The following is a 20,978-nucleotide window of genomic DNA, read 5'->3' as shown; positions in this document are numbered from 1 at the left end:
TCTACATCAACATGTGTCCCCTCTTCTTCATGTCTCTTCTACATCAACATGTGTCCCCTCTTCTTCATGTCTCTTCTACATCAACATGTGTCCCCTCTTCTTCATGTCTCTTCTACATCAACATGTGTCCCCTCTTCTTCATGTCTCTTCTACATCAACATGTGTCCCCTCTTCTTCATGTCTCTTCTACATCAACATGTGTCCCCTTCTCCATGTCTCTTCTACATCAACATGTGTCCCCTCTTCTTCATGTCTCTTCTACATCAACATGTGTCCCCTCTTCTTCATGTCTCTTCTTCATCAACATGTGTCCCCTCTTCTTCATGTCTCTTCTACATCAACATGTGTCCCCTCTTCTTCCTTGTCTCTTCTACATCAACATGTGTCCCCTCTTCTTCATGTCTCTTCTTCATCAACATGTGTCCTCCTCTTCTTCATGTCTCTTCTACATCAACATGTGTCCCCTCTTCTTCATGTCTCTTCTACATCAACATGTGTCCCCCTCTTCTTCATGTCTCTTCTACATCAACATGTGTCCCCTCTTCTTCATGTCTCTTCTACATCAACATGTGTCCCCTCTTCTTCATGTCTCTTCTACATCAACATGTGTCCCCTCTTCTTCATGTCTCTTCTTCATCAGCATGTGTCCCCTCTTCTCCATGTCTCTTCTACATCAACATGTGTCCCCTCTTCTTCATGTCTCTTCTTCATCAGCATGTGTCCCCTCTTCTTCATGTCTCTTCTTCATCAACATGTGTCCCCTCTTCTTCATGTCTCTTCTACATCAACATGTGTCCCCTCTTCTTCATGTCTCTTCTACATCAACATGTGTCCCCTCTTCTTCATGTCTCTTCTACATCAACATGTGTCCCCTCTTCTTCATGTCTCTTCTACATCAACATGTGTCCCCTCTGTGGAAAGAGACTCTGAAAGTTTCAGGAACAAAGATTCTCTCTCTTTTTGATCCATTTCTATAAAAACCTGTCTGAAAATGAGCTGATCAGATTTTGGCCACTTTATGATGTCATAACGTTTTGTTGGGTTGTGTAACCATTAGCCAATCAGCAACCAGGGTAACAAACACACTTTAGTATGTTTCTGAAAGCAGAAGAAACCAACTCCACTATTTGTGGTTCTTTAAACGTACTTGCATTGATCTCCTTTGTTACGCTGCCCCCTGGTGGAGAGCCTTAGACACTGAGGGGTCAGACTTATATTTACTGTTATAAAAGTACAAGCTGAAAAACCTCACTATGGATCATCAGCAATTTCATATTGGTATCAGCAGCAAGAACATCTTGTATTCTTTAATCTTATTGTAGTCGATATTTAAACACGGAAGGTATTTGAACCTGACCCAGTGTACATTTCTCTACAGCCTGCAATGATTTTATCAGCTTTGCCATAACATTTCTGTGTGTGTGTGTGTGTGTGTGTGTGTGTGTGTGTGTGTGTGTGTGTGTGTGTGTGTGTGTGTGTGTGTGTGTGTGTGTGTGTGTGTGTGTGTGTGTGTGTGTTAGAGAGTTTTAAAGACCCCCATATGTCAGGTTTGGGGAAAATAGGACCCAGGTGCAGTTCAAAATACAAAAAGGTTTGGTAACAAAAAGCGAGCAACAGTGCACTTTCACCCTGACTGTTATTGGTTGTTGTTTGTTACTGTCTCCATTTCCCCTACACTTTATTAGGGATGTAACAAACACATGAATATATCGAAAATGAAATAATCTTAAAATGGGACAATACGCACAGTAAGTAGTGAGTAGTCAATACGTCTCAGTTTATGCTGCCAGGGCCGGCCCTTGGCACTGGCGAACTAGGCGGTCGCCTAGGGCGCGCATCGGTACCGCGGATTGTTGTTGGATTGAGGCTGACAACTACAGCTCAGTGAGGTAAAGGACTCTCTGAGTGTTTAGATAGTTCACTTTAGTCTAGTTATCTCAGTGGGTCTCAAACGGTTTGATCACAATTTATGTAAACAAATATTTACAAGGCACACCTTTATAATTATTAGGATAAATAAAAACAGGTTTGAAATCATTCCAATATACTATAGGACAGTAACCAAACATATCGTTTAAAACTGGAGATATTAAAAAATACGCATAAATAAATAAATGTTAACTGGTAAAATAAGATATGAATGAACAACAAAAATAAAATACGTTACATTTATTTGTTATTGGCTATGGTATGTTATTGGTTATGTTCCCATCCTTATTTGATTATTAAAATGTAAACCGATCTTTTTCATATGGGTGCTTTAGAGTTGTACCCCCTAGATCTAGTTTCTAATAATTCTGCTCAAAGTGCACCAGATTGAAGCATTTTACTTTAAAATGTTAAAACAAATGTTTCCAGGGGGGCATACCCCCGGACCCCCCTGGAGGATGTGACGTGCACCCCCCAATTAAAACATGTTCATACAATAATGAATACATTTGAAACCTTCTTTCTGTATATAACCAACATGTCAATACGTTTCAGTTGTTGTAGTGTATTTGTCTTTTGTAGAGATTTTTCATTTATTCTTTATATATTCTATTGTGTATTGCTTGGAGGGGGGGGGGGGGGGCACCAAATCATAATCTGGCCTAGGGCACCAAAATGTCTAGGGCCGGCCCTGTATGCTGCTTTATACTTCCACTGCACTACATTTTAAAAGACAGTATTGTTCTTTTGAATCCACTGCATTCATTTCACAGCTTTTACTAGTTAGATATAGATTAGTAGATTCAAAATATAAATCAATTATTAAATACACTTTGACAGATATTTATAGGATAAGATATCCAGCAGCAAGACATCAAGTTATTCAAATCAGCTCTTAATTTACTAACTGTGATAACACACATCAACAATCATTATAGTAACTCAATATATATATATAGGATTCTGAAAAGGGCCATTATGCATAAGGAGTACTTTTACTTTTGGTACTTTAAGTATATTTTGATACCAATGCTTTTGTACTTTTACTTGTAACAGAGTATTTTTACCCCGTAGTATTTCTACTTTTGCTTTAGTAGAATATCTGAGTACTTCTTACACCACTGCCACCATGAGTGTGGAGCTGTGTGCTACAAAAGCCTGACTTTAAAACAAATGTTGTTATTATAAGCAGGTTGTGAGCGAGGCTCCGTTTGTAAATGAGGAAACAGTTCAGAGTGTCTGCTCCTCCTCCTGGAACGAGTCAGAGTTTGATGAGCCCTCCCTCTTCTTCCTGCTCTCAGACACAGCCAGCTCCACTCTGTATTTCCTGGTTCCTCCCCTTCAGATCCACACTGAGGGGGATGGGTGTAACCAACATGTGGTTAAAGCACAAGAGCTGATAGGCCACATGCACTGCTCACACACATGCTGTTCAGATCACAGCTCACATAGTTTCAGCTCTCAGGAAGTGAAACTCAGACACTCGCTGACACTGAGAGGTGAGATGGCGCAGAGAGGAGTTCAGCTGGACCGGGAAACCTTCTCTTGTTCCATCTGTCTGGATCTACTGAAGGATCCGGTCACTATTCCCTGTGGACACAGCTACTGCATGGACTGTATCAAACACCACTGGGATGGAGAGCTAATCCACAGCTGCCCTCAGTGCAGGCAGAGCTTCACACCGAGGCCTGTCCTGCTGAAGAACACCATGTTAGCAGCTTTAGTGGAGGAGCTGAAGAAGACTGGACTCCAAGCTGCTCCTTCTGATCTCTGCTATGCTGGAGCTGAAGATGTGGCCTGTGATGTCTGCACTGGGAGGAAGCTGAGAGCCTGTAAGTCCTGTCTCGTGTGTCTTATATCTTACTGTGAGAAACACCTCCAGCCTCATTATGAATCACCTGCCTTTGAGAAACACAAGCTGGTGGAGCCCTCCAAGAAGCTCCAGGAGAACATCTGCTCTCGTCACGACGAGGTAATGAAGCTGTTCTGCCGCACTGATCAGCAGAGTATCTGTTATATCTGCACTATGGACGAACACAAAGGCCACGACACGGTGTCAGCTGCAGCAGAGAGGACTGAGAGGCAGAGAGAGCTGGAGGGGAGTCGACTCAACATCCAGCAGAGGATCCAGGACGGAGAGAAGGAGGTGAAGCTGCTTCAGCACGAGGTGGAGGCCGTCAATGGCTCTGCTGATAAAGCAGTGGAGGACAGTGAGAAGACGTTCACTGAGCTGATCCGTCTCATGGAGAAGAGAAGCTCTGATGTGAAGCAGCAGCTCAGATCCCAGCAGGAGAGAGAAGTGAGTCGAGTCAGAGAGCTCCAGGAGAAGCTGGAGCAGGAGATCTCTGAGCTGAAGAGGAGAGACGCTGAGCTGAAGCTGCTGTCTCACACAGAGGATCACAACCAGTTTCTGCTCAGCTACCCCTCACTGCCAGCCCTCAGTGAAGCTACACACTCCTCCAGCATCAACATCCGTCCTCTGAGCTACTTTGAGGACGTGACGGCGGCCCTGTCAGCACTCAGAGACAAACTACAGGACGCCCTGAGAGAGGAATGGACAAACGTCTCATCGACTGAAGTGGATGTTTTACTGTCAGCAGCAGAGCCCACCACCAGAGCTGGGTTCTTAACATATTCACAGGAAGTCACTCTGGATCCAAACACAGCAGAGAAACGGCTGTTATTATCTGAGGGGAGCAGAAAAGCAACACTCATGAAACAACAACAGTCTTATTCCAGTCACCCAGACAGATTCACTTATTATTCTCAGGTCCTGAGTAGAGAGAGTCTGACTGGACGTTGTTACTGGGAGGTGGAGCGGAGAGAGGGAAGAGTTTATGTAGCAGTCGCATACAAGAATATCAGCAGAGCAGGGCATGAAAGTGGATTTGGATTCAATGACAAATCTTGGTCCTTAGATTGTTACCAAAACAGTTATTTATTTTGTTACAACAGAATCGACACTCCCGTCTCAGGTCCTCCGTCCTCCAGAGTAGGAGTGTACCTGGATCACAGAGCAGGTATTCTGTCCTTCTACAGCGTCTCTGAAACCATGACTCTCCTCCACAGAGTGCAGACCACATTCACTCAGCCGCTACATGCTGGAGTTTGGCTTTGTGATTATGGAAACACAGCTGAGTTTTGTAAACTGAAATAGCCTGAAGTCACTTGAGGAACTCTTGTACTTCTTAAACTCACCGTGTGTCCATCAGAGCTGATGGCTCATGTCTTCACTGCACAGAGATCAGCTTCAATCAAACATGATGGGATGTGCTTTAACATCTTCTCATGAGTTGTTCTGCAGATGTTGGAGTTCCTTTAGGCGGCGCTCCTTCCTGTGTCTGTTGAGCCATGGAGGCTGTCACTGCTCAGGAGCACTTCTGTTCACCTCAACTCATATCTCTCTGCATGGAAATGTCAACTTTGTTCTAAATACTTGTTGAATATCGATATTGATGTATTTGTATGTTGTTGTTTCTCTGTTTTAATTTGTAACTAAGTCTCAATGTATTGAATGCATCAATGAAAGTTTGAATAATGCAACAAAACAAATTAAAAGAAATGTCATAAAAAATATTCTATATATATATATCTGTATATTTTATAATGTTTGGGTTTTTCTTGTTAATAAAAGAACTAAGAGGAAAAAAGTGAAAATCTCTGTCTTTTGCTTTTTTTTAATTATAAATATATATATCAATTATTTTTCTGAAACAAGATATTTTCCTGTTTTTATATATATTGTATTTATTTGTAGGATTAAGACAAATCAGATGAAACCAGAGCTGAAAAAGGTACTTGTACAATCTGAAAAAGGCATCTCTTGCTCAGATAAATAATGGAGCCTGAGGCGTGAGCCGTTTCTCCAGCAGCAGCAGTTTGATGTCAGACCGGTCTGAGCGGAACAGGAAGGAACTCCTGCGTCACGTTGCGTTAAAGTCACACAGGGAACATTGAGCTTCTGTTCTTCTGTGGGTTTGTTTTGAGTCTAATGTAAGAGTACAAAGCGAGGTGTGTGTGTGTGTGTGTGTGTGTGTGTGAGACAACACAACAGAACTCAGGTATGAGATCGAGATTATGTCAGCAGAAAGACAGCAGGTGTGAGAGATAAAAAAGGGTGAGTCTTTGTGAGAGAAATTAGAGCTGTGTGTGTGTGTGTGTGTGTGTGTGTGTGTGTGTGTGTGTGTGTGTGTGAGAAACTCACCTTAACACCTTAGCTACACTCAAAACACTACAACAAATCAGCTGGTAAAATAGTTGAATCCTACAGACAGTGTATGTAAAGGAACTTAATAGGTGGATGCATTATTTGTAGAATAGTGACTTTGTACCACTCACTCTAATTGGGGCAGATTTGTTTCTGCAGAAATATAAACACATTTCAAAACACATTAAGAAGGCAAATAATTCCACAAATTGACTCTTGACAAGGCACACGTGTTAATTGAAAACCGGGGACGACCTCATGAAGCTGACTGAGAGAAGCCAAGAGTGTGCAAAGCGTTCATCGAGGCAAAAGGGGCTACTTTGAAGAATAGAACATACAAATAATATTCTGGATTTTTTTAACACTTTTTGTTGTTGTTTTTTGTTAATTCCATATGTGTTCTTTCATAGTTTTGATGTCTTCAGTATTAATCTTCAAAGTAGAAATCAATAAACATGAACCAAAACCATTGAATGAGAAGGTGTGTCCAAACCAAGCGGCAAACTCTGGGGAAGAGCCGGGACGCCAATACGGAAGTGCCACACACTGCAGTTCCTCTAGTGGCCGATAGGCATTCAAGTTGTCCCTTAAGGTTATTTTTGTATTGAAAGGACCCATTCTATCCAACATGGATAGCTTCACAGCAGCATTGGATCAAAAACTAAATAAAGCTTATCAGTGGTCCACCACAAAATAACCATGTAAACAAATTGAGTGCAGTAAGAAAACAAAAATAACTGTATTGGAAAGAGGTAGCTTGACGAGCTTCACAAGTTCACATTCAGTCACAAATAATAAAATACAAATGTGGCTTAGTGCAGAATTCTAGCCTTAAGACTAACTAGTCTAGTATTAATGCAATGAACAACAGCAGCTTCACATAACATGTTAACATAACATGAATAAACAAAGTATTATATTTCCATCTTACTGGAGTAACACAATTCAAATATAAAATGTAAACAAAAACATGGATATACAATTGCAAGGCACTGGTTTTTTTTGTTTGTTTTTTAAATCAAGGGACGGTCAGCTCTTGAATGTGAGCTGCACTCTTACTTCTTACTCACTCTCACTCTCCGGCTTCACAATTAAGTGGAGGTTTTTTTTAAGGAAAATCAGCATCTCTACCCTGTCAGGTGAGAGCCGGTTCCTTTTCTCATCAAGGATGCTGGACACTGCACTAAAGAGTCTCTCACTGTCCACAGAGAAACCTGGTTGCAACAGCAGCCAGTGAGGGGAACCGTGAAGCATTATCTTTCCAGTAGTGTAGAGGATTGCTTTTCCTAGGGCTTGATTGATTGATTGAAAAGTGTATTAACAGCTTGTATATTGGGTACAGTACAGTACAGCTCAAAACATACAATTGTTAAGGGGATGCAGACCAGAGAAAGACTTTCGTCTTGTTTACATCAAGGTCCCCCATTTCCAATTCATCATATCATTTAAGACATATTTGACATACAGATGGCTTATTTACAATTTACATTTTAGATTTCGTTCTAATACATCCTAACCGGACATTTAAGACATACCAAGTCTACAGATATACAGTTAGTAACAGAGTCTAAAATGCGAGTATTTACATAGATGGGGGGGGAAGCTGTCCATTGAACGACAGGTTGAGATTTGTACCATTACCGGGGCCAGTTTTACAATGCTCTCCCCCGAAGGTGCTCTTTAAGAGAGGTTTTGAAGGTAAGTATAGTTTTACTTTCCTTTACAGTTGTGGGAAGAGCGTTCCACCTTGATGTGGCATCATTGCGAAACGTGTATTCCCCCTTTTTTGTGCCAAATCTGGGTTTCACATGATTTGTGGAGCTCCCTCTGGTGTTATGATCATGGTATTCCTTGACCTTTGGGAAGAATTTTGACATGTACATGGGTACCATAGAGGTGTAGTGGATCTTGTAGACCAGGCCCATTGCAAGTAGCTGTACTCTGTCGTCTACTCTAAGCCATCCTAGGTTGTCAAAGTGGGCAGAGGTGAGGTGGGTTCTAGATGAAAGGTCAAGCAGTAGTCTGACCAGTTTATTTTGCGATGTTTGAAGTTTTATTTTTAGCGCCTTGGAGGTGCTATGGTACCATGACGTGCAAGCATAGTCATAGTACCCTTGAACGCTGGCTTGCTCTGAGAGATAGGTCTGTACCTGGACATCAGCTGATGTACTCACGGACCGGGCCTCGAGCTGATTCTCTTCCAAGATCTCGTCCAAGACGCTGCCCAGGCTGCTGCTTGCTTCTTGGCGTGGTGTGTTGCGCATAGGCTCTGCTGCCTCTGGCTCTTCACTGGCAGCCCTCTCTATCTTCGCCCCCTCCAGGATGAGGTTATCCGTGGCAAGCCTCAGATTGTCTGACTTTGTGAAGAATCTGAAAATAGATAAATGTAACAATTACCCACAACAAAGAAAAACATAAGACAAGACACCACACAGCACAACAGTGAAGTCAGGCAACTGCCTTACTTCTATACAAATCTAACAGACCTACATTTAAAAGGAAAGAAAATAGAAATTGGCTTGAATAATGAATACTGGTGGTTGGTTTGATATACATAATTCATAACGTAATAGATACGATTATAATAGCATTCAAATGGTACATTAATTGACTGTACTTGCCTGTCTTTGTATCTTGGATCCACTAGAGTGGCAATGCTGTACAGTGGCTCCTCCTCTACCTCAGCAAAGCGGGTCTCCACTGCCTCTAGGAGCGTGCTCTTCATCGTTCTGACCCCCTGGTCAGTGGTCTTCTCCCGAGAGAGTACACGTTTGAATGAATTAAATGAATGGATGAATGGTTTATGTAGAATATAAAATAATTATAGTAAAATAAAAACATTTCTATTCTTTTATTTAAAAATATAGAATATTACAATATATACAAATCCCAGAGTCTCGTAAGTGAATTTAGCAGCTGACATTAACGTTACACATTACACTCGTGTTACTCACCGAAACCTTGTAAAGCCGGTCCCGCATGCTGGAACCGACTAACTCCCCTTGTGTGTGTGCACAGCTCTCAACGTGCCCAGACTTGGAGTGATTTTCACCTTTTAATACTTTCCGCTTCATTCTGAAAGAAAGAAGTGAAATGTTTCAACGTGACGGCCGTCTTGGTGTGTGGAGCGAGACGGGAGATGTAGTTCATTGAGCGTTTCACACAAACAAATGTGTTACTTCACAGTTTAACGACTCATTTTGATTTTTTTGACTTGCAAAATGATCTTTTAAATTGACAAACATCATGTGTGTAATTCGTTGCACAATTCAAACGGGATCGAAAGATAGCTTTTCTCTCTCCATCGACTTCAATACATACTTTTTCCGAAATAAGGTCCCAAGGAGGGACGACCGGAAGGGGAGGGACTTCGCCTCTCTTAGGCAAAACCCACTTCTTCATGTCTCTTCTATAATAATAATAATACATTTAATTTCAAAGCGCTTTTCCAGGTGCTCAAAGACGCTTTACAGTGGTTTGATAAAACATGATAAAATAGAAGAAAAATAAATAAATAAATATTAAAACAGCAACACAGCATAATTCACAAATGAAAAGCCAGTCTGAAGAGGTGTGTTTTGGTCAGTGAAAGTGGGGGGGGGGGGGTCGGTGCGGTCTCTGATGTGTTGTGGAAGGGAGTTCCAGAGGGTGGGGGCAGCGATGGAGAAGGCTATGTCCCCCCAGGTTCGGAGCTTGGTTCGTGTGGGGATAGAGAGGAGGTTCGCTTCTGATGAACGAAGGCTGCGGGAGGGGGTGTAGTGGTGGATCAGGTCTACATCAACATGTGTCCCCTCTTCTTCATGTCTCTTCTACATCAACATGTGTCCCCTCTTCTTCATGTCTCTTCTACATCAACATGTGTCCCCTCTTCTTCATGTCTCTTCTACATCAACATGTGTCCCCTCTTCTTCATGTCTCTTCTACATCAACATGTGTCCCCTCTTCTCATGTCTCTTCTACATCAACATGTGTCCCCTCTTCTTCATGTCTCTCTACATCAACATGTGTCCCCTCTTCCCATGTCTCTTTACATCAACATGTGTCCCCTCTTCTTCATGTCTCTTCTACATCAACATGTGTCCCCTCTTCTTCATGTCTCTTCTACATCAACATGTGTCCCCTCTTCTTCATGTCTCTTCTACATCAACATGTGTCCCCTCTTCTTCATGTCTCTTTTACATCAACATGTGTCCCCTCTTCTCATGTCTCTTTACATCAACATGTGTCCCCTCTTCTTCATGTCTCTTCTACATCAACATGTGTCCCCTCTTCTTCATGTCTCTTTACATCAACATGTGTCCCCTCTTCTTCATGTCTCTTTACATCAACATGTGTCCCCTCTTCTTCATGTCTCTTCTTCATCAACATGTGTCCCCTCTTCTTCATGTCTCTTCTACATCAACATGTGTCCCCTCTTCTTCATGTCTCTTCTCATCAACATTGTGTCCCCTCTTCTTCATGTCTCTTCTACATCAACATGTGTCCACTCTTCTTCATGTCTCTTCTACATCAACATGTGTTCCCCTCTTCTTCATGTCTCTTCTTCATCAACATGTGTCCCCTCTTCTTCATGTCTCCTCTACATCAACATGTGTCCCCTCTTCTCATGTCTCTTCTACATCAACATGTGTCCCCTCTTCTTCATGTCTCTCTATCATCAACATGTGTCCCCTCTTCTTCATGTCTCTTCTACATAAACATGTGTCCCCCTCTTCTTCATGTCTCTTCTACATCAACATGTGTCCCCTCTTCTTCATGTCTCTGCTTACATCAACATGTGTCCCTCTTCTTCATGTCTCTTCTATCATCAACAGTGTCCCCTCTTCTTCATGTCTCTTCTACATCAACATGTGTCCCCTCTTCTCATGTCTCTTCTACATCAACATGTATCCCCTCTTCTTCATGTCTCTTCTACATCAACATGTGTCCCCACTTCTTCATGTCTCTTCTACATCAACATGTGTCCCCTCTTCTTCATGTCTCTTCTACATCAACATGTGTCCCCTCTTCTTCATGTCTCTTCTACATCAACATGTGTCCCCTCTTCTTCATGTCTCTTCTACATCAACATGTGTCCCCTCTTCTTCATGTCTCTTTTACATCAACATGTGTCCCCCTTTTCTTCATGTCTCTTCTTACATCAACATGTGTCCCCTCTTCTTCATGTCTCTTCTACATCAACATGGTCCCCTCTTCTTCATGTCTCTTCTACATCAACATGTGTCCCCTCTTCTTCATGTCTCTTCTACATCAACATGTGTCCCCTCTTCTTCATGTCTCTTCTACATCAACATGTGTCCCCTCTTCTTCATGTCTCTTCTACATCAACATGTGTCCCCTCTTCTTCATGTCTCTTCTACATCAACATGTGTCCCCTCTTCTTCATGTCTCTTTTACATCAACATGTGTCTCCTCTGTGGAAAGAGACTCTGAAAGTTTCAGGAACAAAGATTCTCTCTCTTTTTGATCCATTTATATAAAAACCTGTCTGAAAATGAGCTGATCAGATTTTGGCCACTTTATGTCATAACGTTTTGTTGGGTTGTGTAACCATTAGCCAATCAGCAACCAGGGTAACAAACACACTTTAGTATGTTTCTGAAAGCAGAAGAAACCAACTCCACTATTTGTGGTTCTTTAAACGTACTTGCATTTATCTCCTTTGTTACGCTGCCCCCTGGTGGAGAGCCTTAGACACTGAGGGGTCAGACTTATATTTACTGTTATAAAAGTACAAGCTGAAAAACCTCACTATGGATCATCAGCAATTTCATATTGGTATCAGCAGCAAGAACATCTTGTATTCTTTAATCTTATTGTAGTCGATATTTAAACACAGAAGGTATTTGAACCTGACCCCGTGTACATTTCTCTACAGCCTGCAATGATTTTATCAGCTTTGCCATAACATTTCTGTGTGTGTGTGTGTGTGTGTGTGTGTGTGTGTGTGTGTGTGTGTGTGTGTGTGTGTGTGTGTGTGTGTGTGTGTGTGTGTGTGTGTGTGTGTGTGTGTGTGTGTGTGTGTGTGTGTGTGTGTGTGTGTGTGTGTGTGTGTGTGTGTGTGTGTGTGTGTGTGTGTGTGTGTGTTTGTCAGATATAAAGCCAGCCAATGTGTTCATCACAGCCACAGGTGAGGTGAAGCTGGGTGACCTGGGATTAGGACGCTTCTTCAGCTCCAAAACCACGGCGGCACACTCCTTAGGTAAGGCACGGACAGAACGTATGTTAATAATACAGAACATGGATACACACATATTCATATACATGGATTCAATGTTACAATATTAACTAAGTATACATTTAAAAAACAGCATTAGATCTGTGTGTTTTCTGTGATCGTCTTACAGCAAGGATCAATTGTTTTTCTGAACATCTTAACTCTCTCTCTCCCAGTGGGGACTCCTTACTACATGTCGCCGGAGAGGATCCACGAGAACGGATACAATTTTAAGTCTGATATCTGGTCTCTGGGATGTCTTCTGTATGAGGTAAGCTCACATACACTGTTACTTGTTTTTTCAAGGTTTGTACACCTTTTCCAAAGTGAAATTCAAGCACTTTGGACCCTAACCCTTTTACACTACAGCTGAGGTTAATAAATATTCACATATAGTACGTATGGCCTGCTTTAGATGATGATGGAAAGGGAGCTCTTCAGGTATAATGAAATGTAGCGGGCCTAGCATCCGTCACTGGGAAGTCACAATAAGTCTTCAAGCTCCTTTTCAATCCCCCAAAGAGTGGACGTCTGCGCTCTGTCAGCAGCGACTGATCTATCACCTCTTCTGCATCGTGTTGGTTTTCAGTCTTCACCAGGAATGTCTCTCATCCAGCCTGTCTTCCACTTTATTCTGCAGATGGCAGCGCTGCAGAGTCCGTTTTATGGGGACAAGATGAACCTGCTCTCCCTCTGCCAGAAGATCGAGAAGTGTGATTACCCCCCCCTCCCTCCGGACCATCACTCTGAGAAGGTAGATCATTAATACAGACAACAAATGCTGTTGTTGCAGGGGCGGATCTAGACAAATATTCATGGGGTGGCAGGAGGTTTTTAGGGGTGGCATCCCCTGGCAGAAGTATATGCTAATTTAATCGCAGTCTATCAATCAATGTTAACTTGGAAAGCCATAATATCGATATTTTAACTCAATAACATTAGGTGACATTATTGTGGCACATCAGTAAAGCCTTAAATATAAATATATAAGGTGGCAGACATCATTTAATGAATTTTAACTGAACAATAACTGAATGAGTTTCACTCTTAGACCAGCAGGGGAACCAAATCTATGCAGACTGCTGCAATAAGTACATTAATTAACTGTCTCGTAGATGTTTGTCTGAATGAATATGATACTATTAAAAATCATATTATTCCTATCAGCTGTCAATCACTGTATTTTTTATTATTTATGATTGAATAAACTATATTTTTTGGAGGAGTTAATGATGAATGTTCCTCAAGATGCTTGCTCACCCTCCTTCAAATTTGAATAACAAGTAATTATATCATGTATCAAAATTCACAAGATTCACAGGAACAGTTCAGCGCCCCACGACTTCATTGCAAACAGTTACAACCTGGACTTTACATCAGAAAGAACAAACATTAAAGAAGTGACTAACTGCATCAGTTAGGGTTAAAAAACGTGTATTCAGCTAAAACATATACATCGCTGCAGTTATGATCCAGTGGAAAGTCCTTACCTGCTGGCCTAGTTAAATCAAAGTGGTTACTTGTTTTTGGTTAGGTTTTGATTCAATGCTGAGTGCAGCCAAACTTGACAGGCTCTTCTCTGTCATTGTAGACCGCAAATACCTCATTCCTTCCGTCTACTTGGGTCCGAATGCTCTCGTTTTGCGCCGTCCCCCGTTCAAATGATATCAATCATATTTCCAAGCTCGCGCGAGAGCCGGGGGAGGGGTTACAAGGCTCGCGTCTTGTGCTGCATTCACTTGCACTCGGACATTAGACATTTTCTCTCATAAATGTCCGATGAGCCACAACTTTTCTTTCAAGGGACATTCTACCAGAAACGTATATTATCTGTCCTGGGATTTTTACAGTGAATACAAATTATAATCTATAAAATATCTTAAAACTGATGTGATAGTTGTGTTTTGTGAGTTGTTTGTACATAGGTCTGTGATTCATTAGGGTTTCAGATGTTTTTTAATTTATTGAAAAACACTTTTGAAAAATAGAAGTTCTTAAAAATGGCCTGTCCCCAGCCAAATTGGAGCGAGGGGTTTACATTTCTTAATGAACTTAAAACTTTTATTTTAAAAACAAACGTCATTAATAACACATTTAACTTGTTATCTTTTACCACAGTTCATTGAAAACATTGAATAATGCTTACATTTGACCAAAAAATTGTGTTTTACAACAGTCCCCATGTTTTCGGTCAGTCCTGTCACGCTTCATAAATACTCCTTACAAAATTGTGTAATACACCTTAAGAACATGATTGTGAAGGAGTTACATCATCTGACTGAGGAGGAGCTGTCCTTGAGGTGGGTAAATTCTGTCCTTGAATTTTAATATTTTAATCTTGTTTTTACACCTTTTTTTTTTACGTGGACAAGCTAAAGGGTCAGGTGCTGTCACGTTCAAATATCCCTGAAAAGGATTATATTGTTTTTGTTTTTAAAAAATGTATTAAAGTTCACTAAAATCCCTTGCTAGCAAGCTAACTATTTTTAAGCTAACATGTTGAAATGCTGAGTAATGGAAGTTAAAATGGCCGACGGTCAGGCCCTGTCACGTCAGGCCCTGTCACTGTCACAAAACAGCCAAACACTTCAGAGACATATTTTGTATATCTATGAATGAAAAACAGTATAATAGGGGACCTTTAAATACCTGTTAATATTGTAATGGGGGTTATTATCTGTAAGTAACAATGGCAGTAATTTGTTTTAATTCATGGAAATTGCAGTTGAATGGCTCCAGTCAGTGCAGCTGAGAGACAGAGGCAGTGTCGGGCACGCATAAATGCAGAACCTGATAGAAAGGAAAGACATCTCAGAGGAGAGAAGAGAGATGGAGGCAGAAAAAAAAGAAAGTAGGAAAACTATTGACGAGTTGAGTAAGAGAGAGCAAGACACAGGCGTAAGTTATGGCGAAAGCAACAATAACGAAAAGGACGTGCAGACCGTTTGGTGAGCCATGGCTGTGACATTAACAATGCAATGGGTCTGTTTGAAGCCTTGGTAACACAGGCACCACTATTAAACTGTTCTATGTAACTGAAGAGGTCCATTGACATGGCAATAAAGAACATGCCAGAAAGCATCCCCCCAAGTCCCCTCAACAATGAGAATACAACAAGATTCTCACAACCTCTCCTGGCAGATGTTTGTACCGGATGTGAGCTGTATGTGCACTGTAGACAAGATTTACCATTGCACATGCTATAACACAAAGGCATTCAGCTTCAACAAACCAACGACCACACCAGCAATAGAAGAGATAAACAGTGGGGTCCAGATGTTATACAAAAGTGGTGTGTAATAAAATATGACAGTGACTTCTATCCTGGCATCATACTGCCATGATGAGGTTCAAGTGCAAGTGAAATGCATGCACAGTGCTGGAGTAAACAGGTTATTTTGGCCTGCAAGAGAAGACATGATCTGGTACCTATTTGAGGATGTGCTTTGTTTCATTCAACCGCCTCAGCCTGTGACCAGCCGTCATCATGAGATAAAAAAAGAAGTTTGGGCCCAAATTGGCAAAATAGAAGATGAAAAAATGTTTCCTCGTACGTGTCATTAGCTCCAATTGAAATAATGACATGCATGCAGTGTGTTTTGGTTTTGTTCGCTTTCCAAAAACACCTGAAACCCTTGTGAATCACAGACCTATGTACAAACAACTCACAAAACACTACTATCTCATCAGTTTTTAAGATCTGTTATGTATTATAATTTGTATTCGCTGTAACAATCCCAGGACAGATTCTGGTAGAATGTCCCCTATGTCTACGAGAAGTGCTTTTCTATTTCAGGTTAATGTTCATTGTGTCTGGTCCTTTGACTGTTAAATTGCAATTGTATTGAACTGTTAAATTACTTGTTTTTAAGCTGACAAAAATCATTATAGATGAATGAATTGTAAATTACCATGTTAAGTTGTAATATGTGTTTATTAAAACAATGGCTCGAGCAGTTTATCAATACATTTCTATCAAATCTTATCGTGTGTCCTTAAATGATTATTACCACATCAGTCTAATATGAATCATGATAATAATTTTAAAAAGGAAAACTTACCAAAACAAGATTTAAAAAATACAAAACTACATGTTCTGAATCAATTCAATCTATTAAGTCAGCCCTGTCACAGGCTGTCAACCCTGTCAACGACAGGGTCAGTCCTGTCACACAGGAAATTATAATACAGGAAATTGACTATTTATTTATTTTTTAAGTAACATAACCTCTACAATTGTGAGCTTGGAGGTGGGGGGTCATATCCACATTAGCTGTTTAAAAAAATAATTGGTGTAAAAGTATTTTCTTTACAACAATATGACTACCTGGTGATTATTCTTTCCTGACCTTCCACTACAGTTAACTGATAGGTTGCTAAGAATTCTTAAAAGGATTAAAAAAACATTTTAGATACAATCAGGGACATGTGATCAATGGGAAAATGTTATTTGTATTAAAAAAATATATTAGGAAGCCATTCTACCGTACTCACATTTGTCTGTGACAGGGTCTGACATCTTAAGGGTGAAACTCATTTAAAAATGGATTTTATTCAATAATAAAAACATGCTGAGATGGGACAATATGTGTTCCTAACAGTTTAACATGTTCTCCATATGACCTGTTATTGAAATTGAAAGAAATAAATCATTTTTCTTCAGTATATTTAGATGTGGAAATATACGTTTCTGGTAGAATGACTCTCAAAACAAAGCTGCCAACTGGGGTGGCAGCTGGGGTGGTAAGGCTATTTTTTAGGGTGGCAGTTAACACCCCGGTAGATCCACCCCGGTAGATCCGCCCCTGATTTGTTGACCAAAAAACTGCAGAATATCCGTCTGCTTTAAGCTAATGGAGCCCTTCTTCTTTCCTGCAGCTGAGGGAGCTGGTCAGCATGTGCATCAACCCGGAGCCAGACCAGCGGCCGGACATCGTCTTCGTGCTGCAGATCGCCAAACAGATGCACGTTTGGACCTCCAGCAACTGAGCCCCCCCCCCCCTCCTTCTTCTCAATCTGGGGACTGTCTCATGTGCACAGGAGCACCATGGCAGCGTCACCCCCTCTCCTCTCCTGTCATGGAGGATGTGAAGAGCCCAGTAGTGGTGCAGCACTCGTTCAAAGTGGACTTTCTGAAAGCAAAGGAGACTTTTCTGCAGCTCAGGATGAAGAGCTGTCTCAGTCTGATCAGATTTCTTCGAGGCTGCATTCCATACAGACTGGGACTTTGAGTATTGATCATCTGTCGTTGTAATCTATTTTATATTGTCAATTTAAGTACATTCTGTTGGGGTCAAATGAGCCATCCGTAACTGTGTATTAGCAATTACTGAGTCAGATCTGTCGTTTACATGCAGTGTGTATTAGCCCAGTGTGACTGCCACCCTTCTCTCTCTCTCTCTCTCTCTCTCTCTCTCTCTCTCTCTCTCTCTCTCTCTCTCTCTCTCTCTCTCTCTCTCTCTCTGCTATTGCCACACACACACACACTTTCGATTGCATGATACAGCCCAGCGCAACACCTTCGTCACACATGTTGCCACTTGTTTGTACCATTTTCAGGCGATTTGTAATCTGTTCTAGAAAAACGATGTGATTTTGGATATTTGTGGAGTTAGGTGGTCCGAGAGTGTTTTTTTATTGGTTAAGTGGTCCTTGGTATGAAAAAGTTTGAGAAACATTGCCTTATGGGGACTAAATGGAGGTCCCCATAAGGGGTGTCATTACTTATAGGGTGAAGACTTGGTTAGGATTAAGGTTAGGTTTAGGGTAAGTCATGTGTTGGTTATGGTTAAGGTTAGGATAAGTCTCCAGGAAATGCATTTAAGTCAATGTCAATGTTAAGTAATATCCCCTGAAGTAATGTAAACATTGTGTGTGTGTGTGTGTGTGTGTGTGTGTGTGTGTGTGTGTGTGTGTGTGTGTGTGTGTGTGTGTGTGTGTGTGTGTGTGTGTGTGTGTGTGTTTGAGAGTTTTAAAGACCCCCATATGTCAGGTTTGGGGAAAATAGGACTCAGGTGCAGTTCAAAATACAAAAAGGTTTGGTAACAAAAAGCGAGCAACAGTGCACTTTCACCCTGACTGTTATTGGTTGTTGTTTGTTACTGTCTCCATTTCCCCTACACTTTATTAGGGATGTAACAAACACATGAATATATCGAAAATGAAATAATCCTAAAATGGGACAATACGCACAGTAAGTAGTGAGTAGTCAATACGTCTCAGTTTATGCTGCCAGGGCCGGCCCTTGGCACTGGCGAACTAGGCGGTCGCCAAGGGCGCGCATCGGTACCGCGGATTGTTGTTGGATTGAGGCTGACAACTACAGCTCAGTGAGGTAAAGGACTCTCTGAGTGTTTAGATAGTTCACTTTAGTCTAGTTATCTCAGTGGGTCTCAAACGGTTTGATCACAATTTATGTAAACAAATATTTACAAGGCACACCTTTATAATTATTAGGATAAATAAAAACAGGTTTGAAATCATTCCAATATACTATAGGACAGTAACCAAACATATCGTTTAAAACTGGAGATATTAAAAAATACGCATAAATAAATAAATGTTAACTGGTAAAATAAGATATGAATGAACAACAAAAATAAAATACGTTACATTTATTTGTTATTGGCTATGGTATGTTATTGGTTATGTTCCCATCCTTATTTGATTATTAAAATGTAAACCGATCTTTTTCATATGGGTGCTTTAGAGTTGTACCCCCTAGATCTAGTCTCTAATAATTCTAATATTCTGGATTTTTTCAACACTTTTTGTTGTTGTTTTTTGTTAATTCCATATGTGGTCTTTCATAGTTTTGATGTCTTCAGTATTAATCTTCAAAGTAGAAATCAGTAAACATGAACCAAAACCATTGAATGAGAAGGTGTGTCCAAACCAAGCGGCAAACTCTGGGGAAGAGCCGGGACGCCAATACGGAAGTGCCACACACTGCAGTTCCTCTAGTGGCCGATAGGCATTCAAGTTGTCCCTTAAGGTTATTTTTGTATTGAAATGACCCATTCTATCCAACATGGATAGCTTCACAGCAGCATTGGATCAAAAACAAAATAAAGCTTATCAGTGGTCCACCACAAAATAACCATGTAAACAAATTGAGTGCAGTAAGAAAACAAAAATAACTGTATTGGAAAGAGGTAGCTTGACGAGCTTCACAAGTTCACATTCAGTCACAAATAATAAAATACAAATGTGGCTTAGTGCAGAATTCTAGCCTTAAGACTAACTAGTCTAGTATTAATGCAATGAACAACAGCAGCTTCACATAACATGAATAAACAAAGTATTATATTTCCATCTTACTGGAGTAACACAATTCAAATATAAAATGTAAACAAAAACATGGATATACAATTGCAAGGCACTGGTTTTTTTTGTTTGTTTTTTAAATCAAGGGACGGTCAGCTCTTGAATGTGAGCTGCACTCTTACTTCTTACTCACTCTCCGGCTTCACAATTAAGTGGAGGTTTTTTTTAAGGAAAATCAGCATCTCTACCCTGTCAGGTGAGAGCCGGTTCCTTTTCTCATCAAGGACGCTGGACACTGCACTAAAGAGTCTCTCACTGTTGTAGGAGCAGACACAATAGTGGTGGCTCAAAGCCCAACTGTGCTCCGCGCCGTCCGTTAGACGAGCTTGGTCAGATTGATAAAAGAGGGAGTTCAACACACCGGCATAAAGTTATAACAATAATCTGATTTTAATGGTAAAAAACACCAATACAAGTTTACAGAGTACTCCGGACTCCCAGTTCTACTGCTGTGCGATGCAGGTATCGGGACCAGCCAGTCAGAAACAGGGGGCCTTTTGCATGAAGAAACAACAGTATATATGGATATATTTGGAGGTGGAGATGTGTCGGCTCTTCCGTCCCATTTTACTCCTAAGCGAATTAGAGTTCTGGGAAAAAGTATCTTTCTTCTGAACAGAGCGTGACAGCATCGGAACTATACAAGGTCAGAATCACTTTGTATCTTATACCTGGGTTAACTCCTTTACTTTCCCAGGGAAGGTTTCACACAAACTATTCTTTTAAAACAATCAAACATTGTACACAGAAATATTGGTGCTTCGGATTATTCCCAGCAAGGACCAAAGAAAAAGAACATGTGTGTGTGTTAGTGAGGGAAAGTGTATGTGTGTGTGTGTGTGCTGATAAGCAGAGGCGTATGTGTGTGTGTTGCTGATATCTGGGTTAAGGAGTTTATGTGTGTGTGCTGCATGAAGACAGGAGAGGGTGTATGTGTGTGTGTCAGGGTCTCTGGGTTATGGAGTGTAAGTAAGAAGGTTTATATATATATAGGATTACTTTAAACAGTCCCAAATAATACATGTTCACTTCAATACAGTTCAAGATAATACCTGTTTACTTTAATACAGTTTAGAACAATATCTGGGTGCTTTAACCCCTCTTTTGATCTCTCCTTCAGAGATCAATTTATACACAGCATTTGAAACATAACCTACTGTCATTCCTTTCTACTGTCTGTTCCCCAACATTTACATTTATATATAAATCCATCAGAAGCTAGGATTTAGAGCACTTTTAAACCTTTAGAAACAGTCCATCATAACAACTTTTAATGACAGTGGAGGGAGACCAAAATAT

General features: G+C 40.8%; 2 protein-coding genes across 2 annotated transcripts; both read left to right on the top strand.

Annotated features, from left to right (window-relative positions):
• Positions 1-2,890: 2,890 nt before the first annotated feature.
• Positions 2,891-5,573, top strand: LOC117546057 (tripartite motif-containing protein 16-like). Its single transcript, XM_034216140.1, has one exon. The coding sequence runs from the start codon at positions 3,338-3,340 to the stop codon at positions 5,084-5,086; it is 1,749 nt and encodes a 582-aa protein (XP_034072031.1). The 5' UTR covers positions 2,891-3,337; the 3' UTR covers positions 5,087-5,573.
• A 4,223-nt stretch (positions 5,574-9,796) lies between these two features.
• Positions 9,797-17,757, top strand: LOC117546056 (serine/threonine-protein kinase Nek6-like). Its single transcript, XM_034216139.1, has 5 exons — positions 9,797-9,855; positions 12,175-12,338; positions 12,530-12,624; positions 12,994-13,107; positions 17,232-17,757. The coding sequence occupies exons 1-5, from the start codon at positions 9,797-9,799 to the stop codon at positions 17,340-17,342; spliced, it is 543 nt and encodes a 180-aa protein (XP_034072030.1). The 3' UTR covers positions 17,343-17,757.
• Positions 17,758-20,978: the final 3,221 nt, after the last annotated feature.

Source organism: Gymnodraco acuticeps, unplaced genomic scaffold, assembly GCF_902827175.1.
Source record: "Gymnodraco acuticeps unplaced genomic scaffold, fGymAcu1.1, whole genome shotgun sequence".
Taxonomy (NCBI): domain Eukaryota; kingdom Metazoa; phylum Chordata; class Actinopteri; order Perciformes; family Bathydraconidae; genus Gymnodraco; species Gymnodraco acuticeps.
The sequence above is the reverse complement of the archived record's forward strand: the minus strand, read 5'-3'. Positions and strand labels throughout refer to the sequence as shown.

What these genes read in the sequence shown, in the direction of transcription:
- LOC117546057 (XM_034216140.1), top strand. Translation starts at nt 3,338, where the DNA reads ATGCACTGCTCACACACATGCTGTTCAGATCACAGCTCACATAGTTTC.
- LOC117546056 (XM_034216139.1), top strand. Translation starts at nt 9,797, where the DNA reads ATGGAGAAGGCTATGTCCCCCCAGGTTCGGAGCTTGGTTCGTGTGGGG. An exon ending in CGTGTGGGGATAGAGAGGAG is followed by an intron (nt 9,856 to 12,174) that starts GTTCGCTTCTGA and finishes TGTGTGTGTGTG; the next exon opens with TGTGTGTGTGTGTGTGTGTG. An exon ending in CGGACCATCACTCTGAGAAG is followed by an intron (nt 13,108 to 17,231) that starts GTAGATCATTAA and finishes TCTTTCCTGCAG; the next exon opens with CTGAGGGAGCTGGTCAGCAT.